This window comes from Mauremys reevesii, linkage group 1 (genome assembly GCF_016161935.1).
Source record: "Mauremys reevesii isolate NIE-2019 linkage group 1, ASM1616193v1, whole genome shotgun sequence".
Lineage (NCBI taxonomy): Eukaryota > Metazoa > Chordata > Testudines > Geoemydidae > Mauremys > Mauremys reevesii.
In genome coordinates this window covers 332,573,846-332,586,739 of record NC_052623.1, presented here as the reverse complement: position 1 = coordinate 332,586,739, position 12,894 = coordinate 332,573,846, and the positions used below count along the sequence as shown (strand labels likewise).

The window sequence follows — 12,894 nt, the reverse complement described above, 5'->3', positions numbered from 1 at the left end:
AATGCCGGCTACAAAAGTGCCATACAAACACCTGTTCTCACTTTCAGGTGACATTGTAAACAGGAAGTGGGCAGCACTATCTCCTGCAAATGTCAACAAACTCATTTGTCTGAGTGATTGGCTGAACAAGAAATAGGACTGAGTGGACTTGTAGGTTTTAAAGTTTTACTGGTTTTGTTTTTGAATGCAGTTATTTTTTGTACATAATTCTATATTTGTAAGTGTTCAACTTTCATGACAAAGAGATTTCACTTCAGTACTTGTATTAGGTAAATTGAAAAATGCTATTTCTTTTGTCTTTTTTACAGTGCAAATATTTGTAATAAAAAATAAAGTGAGCACTGTACACTTTGTATTCTGTGTTGTAATTGAAATGAATACATTTGAAAATGTAGAAAACATCCAAAAATATTTAAATAAATGGCATCCTATTATTGTTTAATTGCGCAATTTTTTTAATTTGCTGGATAGCCCTATTTACAATAAAAAATTACTGCCTACTTCCTCTTAGGTATTGTTTTCAATAGGTTTTTTGCACTAGTGTAATACACACTAGGAAAGCCATACTGATAAAAGTCACAGTTCTGCTAAGACTCAGAGAGACCTGAGTCCTGCAGGATAAACTGAGGAGAGCCACTCTGCATTATGGGTTATATAGTAACGAGCCCTGTAACCCTGGCACTGGTTAACAGGTTATATGGTAAGAAGCCCTACAACCCCCACATTGGAAACAATTAAATGCCTGGCATAGGAGGGCAGAGGTAATGGGCAGATAGAACTCATCCCTGTTTTAAAGTTTAAAAAAGATGCAGCCTGCTGCTTAATTCCATGCTCTCATTTTGCTGCTGTGTCAACTTCAAAACCTACCATATACTGGCCTTAAGCAGGCAAGAAATCTCAGTGTAAGTATAAGTATGAGACAGGCTGGTCTTTTTTTAGCACTCCATTATCTAGTACAAACAAATATGGTAAGCGAGTATTGCATATAACTGATGGTCTCGTTTTTTTTTTTCACTTTTTCCTATTAATTTTCAATAGAATTCCTCCACTTTATATCTTCAAAGCGATTAAGCTTAAATCAAGTCTTTAACCCTTAAATGTCACTGAAAATGTAGGGAACATTCATGCTATTTTAATGTTTTTACTTACAATCACATTCCTAATTTTTTAACATGACTAGAAAATTTTGTGAAAAAGAGCATACAAATGTCTTTTTCTAATATTCTGACTTTGTTTCCCATAGAATTCCAACTACAGAACTATATTAGACCAACATTCCACTTATGATAATGAAGGGACTTTAAATTAAAATAAAGGGTTATTTTAATTATAAAAATGTAAATTTATTTTAAAAATACTAAGACAGGAAAATAGAAAAATGCAGAAAAAAGCATAGACGGTATTGTAAATAGTTATATAATAATACATTTATTCAGGCCCTTTAAATTGTAGGTAATCAGATTTAGTATAAATGAATATAATTATGCACATTCATTCTGATGCTCCTTAAAGTAGATTTTTATCTCAAAGTTTAAGATGTCCTTTAAAGTTTTAATAGGAAAACTTCTGAATCAGTTCATTACACCAAAGCACAGCTAAATGGCAGCAGATTCTTTGCAATTCTCAGGAAATACATTTTTCAAAAATTCATTTGTAATGCTCAGTAACCTTAAATATAAAGCACAGAGCATTATGTTCATAAAAAATATTTTCAATTAACAAACAATCCCCTTACCACAAAAAGAAGTTTGTTATTTTATGGTCTATAAAATACACATTTAATTTTTCTCAAGTTTTCAGGCCCTTATTCTGCAAAATCTTATTTTTGTGAGTAAACTTATTATTGCAATTAGTCTCATTAACTTCTGTGAGAGTCCTTATGTGAGTAACAATTGCTCGGATGAGTAAGATTTTTCAGGTTTGGTCCCTCAGTTTATCTTATAGTAAACTGAATAATTAGCTTCAAAGTTCCATATTTATCTTTGCTTTTGAAAAAAAAAATGTATTTTACCTGAGTCTCTACTCCTTGCTCAAGTAAGCGTTTAGCCTGATTTTCAACCTCAAGTCGAGCTCTTGCAATAAAAAGCAGGTCATTTTCAATTACTTCTATTCCAGAGAGGTCTATCCCTTGTGAAAGATAATCTATAAAAGCAACAGAATTTAGGTAAAATTAAAAATTCTGACATATATGATCATGAAACTTTTACAACATACAGGTATTTCTGACATTTTCATATGGTACTTGATGTAGCATGTATTCAAATAATTTATTGTATTAAACAAACTGAAAAATCAAAGGAAAATTATTCAAGAAGTGAGCATTACTACAGTAAATTCACTGCACTCATTTCATAGCTTTCCTGTAAACCCAGACATTTCCAAATATGTGGGTGTTATAATTAAAGTGCAGAAATCATGATTTAGTTTGCAGCCTATATGTCAAAGATGACAGAAAAATCTATTTTTAAATCAAAGAGGAAGGATGGTAAAATCTCTTTTCAATATTACAAGAGTGTTTATCTGTTGAAAAATAAAATTATGAGTGTTACTAAAGTCATCCCTATATCCACGGTTTCCTTCTTTCTAATCGCATTTGAAAAAATGTCTCACCCAAATAATGTATTTCCATATTTCTATTCTCTTATAGCTAACTTATCCAGAGGCCTGACCTTGATCCTCTCAGCAGATACAGGGCATTTTTATTCGTCTGTTCTAGTTCCCTTTGAGTACTTTCAAAAAAGAATCCCAGGAAGACAACAAAAGCAAACATTGTATCATCAAGTCCTAATTTTACATTTTCCTTCCAGATTAGGCCATTATGAGTTTTCCATTTGGTGTGTGAAAATTGTTTCTTCCTGTTCACCAGTACTTCAGCAGATGATAACTGATCACTGCCAGTTGCTCTGTGGTATGGGTGCATACTACAGATGATACGGCAAAGCATCTTTAACAATTTTACATCTAAATTAGGTGGAAAAAAATCTAATTTACACACATGTCCCCAGAATAATGCCCGAACAGATCATTTCTAATACGTATAGTACATATCATAGATACCAGACAGAGATTATTTTTAAAAGTGTCTGAAGTATTCCCCTTTCTCTGTACACCCCGACAAAACTCATAGTGTGTGACTTTCCAATACTCAAACTGATTCACTGCCATCTCCCTCCCAAATTCATGCTGTCTTTCCTCCAAAACATGATATGCCTCCCTCAACTTATTTGTAGCCTTCTTTTCAAGCTGAGGGGAATGAAGAAAAAGAGTAGGTTATCAGTATCTTCTCCTCTCCCACGCTGTACTCAGTCTCGGAACAGAGAAGGAAGCCATGCTATGCTAAGGGCTGTCCTGGGCTCAGGAAGTAGTAATCAGTGGAGCACCTATCCTGCTTTTCCTTCCATCAGATTCTCACATGGTACCAAAGCCCTGCAAGAAAGCATAGTTCAGCAGCCAGAGCTGCTCTCTCTTCCCTCCCTCATATCTCCAAGAAGGGACAGCCTACCACTGGTGGGGCTGCTAAGCACCTGCAGCCAAGTTGACAGAACAGTTGCTCAAACTGCTCCTAGCTCATAGAGCGTGTTGCTGCAAAGATTACTGGCCAGTCCAGAGGAGATGGTGAATAAGAATTAGGGAGCAGAGCCCCTCCTGCCTGCAGATTTAAAAAGGCAGCACTCCATTGGGTTTCATCTGTAAATATTCAGTTTCCCACCCACCACAGAAATACATATTCTGAAGATGTTGATGGCAGTGATTCTGGCAAACGCCTAAGAAAACTTCCTACTTGCCACAGACAATTAGAAGAGTACATTTTTCAAGTCCTAAATAAACAATACTGCCATTTCCTCACAAATCAGTCTTCAAATTAGGTTTCCTCATGCCAGCACAGTACATAGCATTTACAATACACCAGCAAATAAAAAAAAAATTGGTAGATCAGGGATGTGGCTATTTACAAAAGAAGTCTTACAAATCCACATGCAGAAAGAGTAAGGAGAGTACAAATTGAATATGTTTATACAGCGTGGGAGAGGAGAAGATTTCTAAACTTAATATAGCTGAACTCTAGAGAAACATAAAAAGATATGAAAGTTGATCACTTTTTTCAATGTGAATTCTGTGGCAATAGTCTGGTTCTCATGTCTGCTTTTCATGAACATGATGCAATTGTAAGTATGTTCACTGGAAATAAAGCACACAGTGTAGATAGCTAATCCAATATAAGGGCTAGGGATCACACTTGTATTTCTACTATCTAAGCAATGAAGAAATAATACAATGAAACTAAAGTCATTTTATCCTACAATAACTGAATACGTTGGCATATTGTCTAATGATCAGAAAGCAGCCTAGTATTTGGTAGCTTATGTGCGCACACAAAGTCAAATGATAAAGTTCTGAGCAAAAGCAAAGAAAATAGTTAAGGTGGGTTTTCTTTAAAATAAATAATCAAGGAATAATTGTGGTATAATACACCATAACCTACCAATCTGAAAATAATTGTTTTTCATTGTAACTGACACTTAAAACTTTCTAATTTATTAAAACTGTTATTAGAGAGACATGGTGGGTGACGTAATATCTTTTATTGGACCTGTGATACACTGCACCCCATATTCACCATAGTGATATAATTATGACATGATTATGACATAATTATGATGCATCTTATACAAAATGTGTCATGTAAAGTGTCAATGGAAAAGTTATGGTTTGCTGAATATGATTATCCTATTTGTATGAATGTATCATTTTTGTATCTGGAGTTATGATTTTTGACTATGTATTTGTATTTCAAATGTGCATGTACCTGGTTAATACCCATAAAAGCTTTACATAAAGTCTGCCAGCACACTATAATTGGCCTATTCAAGTTGAATGGCACATCAACAAAGACAATGGGCCATGGAGAAAGCTTATCTTCACCTGATGATCTGTCAGTCAGCCTATGGATAATGGCTACCATGACTCATCAGAGCATGCAAGGGCTTGTGACCAGTTCACATGATACCGAACTCTATTTTGGTACCTGTATTCTTCCACAAACTGGATTGGGAACTTGGTTTGGAACAAAGGGGTTCCCACCATATGGAATAAGCTATAAAAGGGGGAAGTGACACCACCAAGGGGCCTCATTCCCCACCTGGAAATACCTGAGAAACAAAGACTGAACTGGGCGAAGTGCTGGTCCCAAGCAGGAAAGAAGGAAACCTGCCTGTGTATGAAACCTTGGTGGACTGTTTATACTATCTAATAGGGTGAGACACTGCTTAATTCAAATCCTATCTAGTATATTAGGATTAGATTGTGTTTTAGTTTATTTGCTAGGTAATCTACTTTGGTCTGTTTACTATCACTTACAATCTATCTTTCTGTAGTTAACAAATCTATTTTATATTTTTACCTAAAACAGTATGGTTTGAGTGAAGTGCTTGGGGGAAAATCTCAGCTCGAGACCAAGAGTTGAGGCACGTCAACTTTCCTTTGTAGAAGTGGCAGACTGGGTAACAACTCATATACTGGCCAGGCTTTTGACCAAGATAGGACGATACAGCTCCGGAGTCAGAGGCTGGGGAGTATTTTGGCTGGAGCCTCTCTCTTGTTGCTTCATGCAGTGGCTAGCAGAGGATTCATGAACACAGCTGGATGTGGACCCTCCCTGTGGATGTTTGTCTGAGGGCAATCTTGAAGGGCTTTGCAGCTTGTCACAATGTCACAGTGTGAGAGGGAACCCAGATTGGTAAGACAGAGGGCACAGTGGTACCCCAGTTCCAGGATGCACCCCGGGGGGGGAAGGGGTGGCCCGTCACAGGACCAACTTCTGTTGGTGAGAGACAAGCAGAGACAACAGAAGTTGGTCCAGTAAAATATCCTGGGACCGATACGGCTACAACACTACTTAAATTGTTATTGTTATTTTAATTTATGTTGTTATTTTAAATTCTTAAATTATTTCTTATGCATGGCATATATTATGGAATAATTTCATATAAAAGGACAAAATCTTCTTACTCCCATACACATTATGCAAACCTTAGTTTTAAAAAGTTGGGTTTTATTTTGACAGTAACTAAACTTCATGAGTGAAAACCTAGTCCTGTTAATGTCAATGAGAGTTTTGCCATTCATTTCAATGGAGACAGGATTTACTACATAAATTTTTATTAGGGCTGTTGATTAATCACAGTTAACTCACGCGATTAACTCAAAAAAAAATTGATCACAATTTAAAAATGAATCGTGATTAATCGCCATTTTAATTGCACTGTTAAACAACAGAATACCCATTGAAATGTATTTTGGTCTGCAGTGCTTTGAATCTTTATCGAGCAGAACTTGCCATCAGCATGGACGCATGTCCTCTGGAATGGTGGCTGAAGATGAAGGGACATATGAATCTTTAGCGCATCAGGCACATAAATATCTTGCCACACCGGCTACAACACTGCCATGTGAACGTCTGTTCTCACTTTCAGGTGACATTGTAAACAAGGAGTGGGCAGCATTATCTCCTGCAAATGTAAACAAACTTATTGTCTGAGTGACTGGCTGAACAAGAAGTAGCACTGAGTGAACTTGTAGGTCTTAAAGTTTTACATTGTTTTATATATACAATGATGAATTATATATAATTCTGCATTTGTAAATTTAACTTTCATGATAAAGAGATTGCAGTACAGTACTTCCAATAGGGGAACTGAAAATTATTATTTGTTTTTTACAGCACAAATATTTGTAATCAAATAAATATTCTATTATTGTTTAACAGTGAGATTAATCACGATTAATTTTTTCAATCGCTTGACAGCCCTAATTTTTATATGTTTTATACACTTTCATCACTTGAACCCATGATCTGTTGTATGTCTAACACTTTCTTTAATACTTATAAACTGCATCTTCACTAATTTAGTTATGTTATTAAATGTATATTAAAAATCAACCGCACAAAGCAGAACTACAATGTGATACTGAATCCAGATTAAAGTGCGTAAGTACATTTTATTTTATAGGCATCTTAGTTTGGTTTTAAAACGAGGTCAGAACTCAATGGCAAGTTAATGATTTATTATTTATTTTTAAAATCAAATGCTTTTTAGCCCTAGATATTTCTCATCTACTCACAGAACTGGAAAGCATTTTTTATCAGTAAAAGCAGTTAATGTTTTTAGAGAAGCGGCATGGTTTAGTGGATTGGGATTGGGGGCAGAAAATCCATTTTAATTCCCACTCTCCCACTGATTCACTGTCTGATCTAGGGCAAATCTTTTAACCTTTTGGTTTCTCAATTTCCCTCTTCTGAAAAATGGGGATAATCTTTACTTACCTTACAGAAATGTTGGGAGAGTTTGTTTGTTAGTGCACTGCTTCTCAAACCTTTCATTTTGTGGAATATCTCTATAAATTAGAGACAGAAAAGATCTAGAAGGGGTGATCTATACCCTCTTTCTACCAATACAGGATTGTTCTGAACTGTACATTTATAGATGATTTCTGTACAAAATAGTGCTTACATCACTTCCCCTGAAAGAATACGCAACAGTCTAACAGATACCATGGTCAGGACATTGCCCCCACACTCTGCCTCATTCCAACTGATATCTCTCTTTTTTTTTTTTTAAAAAAAGCTAAACTCCACTGCTCTTCGTTACAATCACTGTACTATGCTAACTAATTAATTTGCCTCCTTGATGTTCATGCCCTAGAATAATTAGATTTATGGCCTCACTTAGCAAAACTCTTTTAATCTTCCCTAATAAACCAGCCGCTCCAGTCCCCCTATATTTTGTGTTACTTTTATCAACTCGTTTAACTCTAAGAATTTGTCTGACAATAATGTGCGCAAAACTGAACACAAAACATATCAGGAGTCACATCACAACCATGCAGATGGGGAGTATTATTCCCCTGCACTGTGACACAATACAGCTGTATATGCAACCCAGCATAACAAACTTAAAACAAGACTCATATAGTACCACATGATAAAACTTGATAAGGCAGAGAGAAAACCTATCCGATCAACACTGAATGTCTAATAGGTTTCAGTTTCACAAGGACCGGCTGACAAATACTTTTGTATGTGGGTGTGTTTTAGGAACTGAACAGAGGGAGGGACGGAAGACAGCAGAAAGGAACTCCTCCCGTAAAGGCTGCTAATGAAGTACTGTACAATATAGAGGTTTACAACACTGATTTTGCTGGGTGCAGCATGTCACTTTCCCCCAGATTACTGCCTACCAGTTTTTTCTGTGAATATGCTGGCAAACCATAGGGTAGCCTTGCTCCTGCATCCATTGAAGTCAGTGGGCGTTTTGCTACTGATTTCAATAAGGCGAATGATACTCTTAAGGGTGAGGAAACTAAAGAGGTTCAGAATCTGTTCTCTGAAGCTGACACACCAAATTAATGCACAACTTCAGGTAAAATGGGATAAAGGAGGCATGGGTATAGCTAGGGCCCCTTATGCCCCACCATCACAGAATTTGCTGTGGGTTCCTTTCATTGTACCACAGAACAGTGCTCCAGAAGCCAAGCTTTTGTTAAACAAAATTAAAATATGGCTCCGATCCTTGCTTCCCACAGGAAAGTCTGCAAAAGGGGCCAAAGGAGAGAAAGCTTCCCCCTATTGTCTACTGCCCTTCCCAGAGAACCAACCATGGGACTGACCACCAAACTGCCTGGATCTGCTGGTTTTAACATATGATTGCAAGATGTAAGCAGGAAGTCCGGGCCTCCTGTGAGAGAAAGTGTCCCTCTGCAGAAGCTCTGGCCCCAGTTGTTGACACCACACTACACCGGGGCTGCACTTCCCGGACCCTTCCCTGGAGAGACAGTTGATAAGTAATAAAGATATTGCTTTCCCTCAGAGTTACACTGGGCTGCTGGGTGGATGTGCATCCCAATTCCTGGTCCTCCCACTCTGACTCTGGCCCATAGCCCAGCCTCCACTCTTCATGTGGCCAAGGTGTGCTCTGTCCAGTCTGCATACTAAAGGTCACTGCCCCAGGCAGACCTCGACCTTGTGTTTCTAGCCCTCAAACTTTGAAAATTCAAACTGAGCATAAACAGATGCACTAATGTCTTCCTGAGTCCACAGCAGCCGAAACAGCAGCTCTAAGAAGTGTACCCTGTCCCAGTCATCTCAGTCAAGTGTGAATTCTGAAACCTATAGATGGTAATGTAGAATGTCAGCTTGGGTACCTATTTCAGAGGTGCTCATTTAGAAAAAATCCAGATAGCATGCTTACCCCACAATTTCAAAATGCTCCCATGTCTCCCCAGGTGCCAGAAGTGAAAGCCAACCCCTGCCCAAATGCCAACATCTCCAGCTTCCTCCCTCAAAACTTCTACAATGAAACTATGTATCTTTGTCAATATAAAGTTATGTGCAACATCAAAAACAGAAAGCATGGGGACAATGCATTTCAATGGAACTCCAAAGCAGAAAGGTCAAAATGTGTGCAGGATTCGGGGCTAGATTAGCTGCTGGAACTGTTTTTAGATTAGTGCTGGGACTCTTACTGGTTGAGAAGGTCACATGACCTTGAGAGTTTAAAAAGAAAAAAAACCTCAAGGGACAGTGTCCCCACACTAGAAACATCTATATGTGTTTTTCTGCCAGTGCTAAAAACAATGGAAACTGTAACGTAGGCAGGAAATGTGCCTTTTTACCCCTTTGCCATCTAAACAGACAACATAGCTATGGACATGCCTATCCCTTCTCTACAATAAAGCCTCTCCCAGTGTTAGCACGAGCGGAAGTGAACTGGTGAAGAAAAACACTTAACTTTCTTAGCATAGACAAAGCCAGATAGTAACCACAAACACCGCACATTTAGAACAATTTTTTTCTAAAAGGTAACAATGGTATATATATATATCCCAGCCTGGCAATTTTAGCTGATAGGGAAAAATAAATTGTCCTGAAGAGTCTGAAAAGCTACCTCCAGTTACTTAAACCAGAGATTAACAAACCTTGAACTCGTGCTTCAGGCACTGTATCCCACTGTCAGTCATGTCTGCTCCCCATTTACAATCAATATCCATAGACTCACAGTCACAGAAGTTTGAGAAGATGAGAACTATTAGTGGTTCAGTTTGGACAGCAACACACCAACAGAGACAGGAGAGAGACAGGCAACACCAGCAAGGTGATAAAAGATAAAAAAAGTGAAGTTAAAACTGATAGTGCAAGAAAGAAGAAGACCAGCTTCATCCAAGAGCCCCTATTACCTTTTTACAGCAGCTATTATACTTATATAGACAGTTTCATACAGATCAGATCATTCACTAGAGCCTCCACCCCCTTTGTCTAACTAGAAAATATACACTTTTTAATATATCGCGCAATATTAAATCTCTAATATATTACAATGCGTCAACCAGCAAAAAATGTTAGGTTAGGAATGAGGAAAAACAAAAACAAACCAACCACAGAGGAGTTGAGGTGAGATGCTTGTATTTTATTTTATCCCTCAGACAGTTTTTTCAACACAAAACACAGCTGGGTCCCAGCCCTTTCTTATCTTACTCCTCTTCAGGGCTTTGGGCTTTGTGAGCTGCTGCAGTATTATTTTCACTGGGTTTACCCAGACCTCTAGATGCTTGACTTCAGGCAAGTTAGCACAACTGGTTTTGTGCTACATCTTTATTCAGGCCTAACAAGTTTATTGCCCAAACAATATACAGAAAGAAAGGCTAGTCTTCCAGTGAAAGTACTGGACTCAAGTGATGGGGTTCAGTTCCCAGCTCTGTCATAGACTTCCTCTGTGACCTAGCTCAAGTCATTTACTCTCTCTATACCTCAGTTCTCTATCTGTAAAATTAGGTTAATAATACTTCCTTTCTCTCATCCTTTAACTGTCTTGTCCATTTAGACTGTAAACTCATGTATATAAATGCAGCCCCAAACTCATTTTGGGCCTCTACGGACTATTGTAATACCAATAAAAAATAAACAAAAGCACAGATTGGATGAGTGAACTCTTTGTTATTGATGCTACTATTGGGCTTACTGTAATGTTTTAACACTGAGTATATACGAACATATTTTTGTCAAAGAGGTATTTGTAATCATTTATGGAAAGTTGAAATTCTGTCTTAAAATTATAAGTTTGATGAACAATATACATAATGGTTTATAAAACACAAATAAAAACCTTACGTGTCCCATAATATGTTGACATTGCTCACCCAGTAAGTATCACACCTTATTAAGCTTGGAGTGCACTGCTGGAAACATTTTGGGGACTTAAAATACAGACTGCCTGATGAATCCCTTCATGAACAAAAATATTATATGCTAAAGAAAAATACACTGAGCACTAGGGATTAGTGACATTCATAATCTATATCAACCTCAGAAAGGGTTGAGACTTTAGGTCTCTTAAAGGAAGAGAGATTTTAGTCATTAGAATTCCAAATTTTCTTGGTTTACTAAATCTGAACAGCTTTCTAATCTACCAGAAGGATGCTGCTTAATTATGTGCTTTCTTTAAACCAACATTTCCCAGATAGTTATATAACAGGAGTTTAGCTGAGTGAGATAAACCTGACATCAGTACAGCATGTTATGTAGTAAAACAATATCCTGAGCCAAATAGCTGTTTTTGTAACTATTTAGGTGACTCCAAAACTTGGAATCTTTCTATGTTTGTGATTTCAGTTTCTGACCTCTAATGCTACTCTGACAACTTCATATGATGAAGATATGGTGGGGAAAATGCAAGATTAAAACAAAACACTCACAGAGAGTTGTAAATAATGATAAATAGAAAATCTATGAGTATAAAGACAGAATCCGTATGTGCTTCATACAAAGCACATAAGTGATGATGTACTTTATATTACAACTGTATCGATCTTGACCGGTCACTAGAAGGTAGCAAACAGAAATGTACTAATAGCAATGATGCAATAACAAAAGCAGAACCAGGAAAGCAAGAAGTAAACCAATATGATTAGATGACAAGGCTTGAGAGCTTATTCAGGTCAAACAAAAATCCTTCAAAATTTGGATATGCAGCACCAGTAAAGCCAATAAGCAGGAGCATAAAATTACAACACACAATATGGAAGAGGGAAATTAGAAGGGCTAAAATTGATTTTGAAGAGCAAATAACTAAAAATGTAAAAACAACATATTCTTTAGGTATGCCACTGGTGAGTAGTCTGTGAAATAATTGATGGGTCTGCTGGATCAGCAAGGGTTAAAAGAAAAGACATTTATATATATACACATACACACACAAATCCTCCCCATCGGCATGTACTGGGACCTTCTCTTTTCTGGTAATAAAGATGAAGTTCTATGAGAGATTGAGATATCAGAAGAGGAAGTGTTGGAGAAAAAATGATCATTTAAAAAGCAGCAAGTCACCTCATAGGCCCAGACGATATCCCCCAAGAGTTCTGACAGGGCTTAAGAATGAAGTGGCTGAGAAGCTAACAAAAATGTGTGAGTGCTTATTAAAACAGCTACTGAACCGGAGGATTGGAGGATAGCAAACGCTGTACCTATGTGACCCAGAGAATTTAGAGATCAGTAATCCTTACAACTGGAGCTGGCAAGTTGTTTGAAATAACTAAAACCAGAATATTATATCCTGCTATTTCAGATGTTTTAAGACTAACCAGCAAAATTTCCACAAAGGAAAAATTGATTAGTTTTTTTTTAATTTTTTAGAGCTCTACAAGGCCTTTGACTAGGACCCTGGCAAGAAGCTACTAAAAAAAGCTAAGTAGTCGTGAGTGTATTATAATGGATCAAAAACTGGATAGGAGATAGAGAACAAAGGACAGGATTGTATGGTCAATTTTGATCATAGCAAAAGGTTAACAGCAGGGTGCCTCAAGACTCTATACAAGGCCTAGTGTTTAATACATTTATTGACA

The 12,894-nt window shown here is 37.1% G+C and overlaps 1 protein-coding gene across 4 annotated transcripts in view; it reads right to left on the bottom strand.

Annotated features, from left to right (window-relative positions):
* Window positions 1-12,894, bottom strand: part of COG5 (component of oligomeric golgi complex 5) — a 324,671-nt gene that overhangs the window by 193,837 nt on the left and 117,940 nt on the right. For all 4 annotated transcript variants that reach the window (XM_039516771.1, XM_039516790.1, XM_039516780.1 and 1 more), the window contains one exon: window positions 2,012-2,142. In XM_039516771.1, the coding sequence (XP_039372705.1) occupies window positions 2,012-2,142 (131 nt within the window). The remainder of the gene's footprint in view (window positions 1-2,011; window positions 2,143-12,894) is intronic.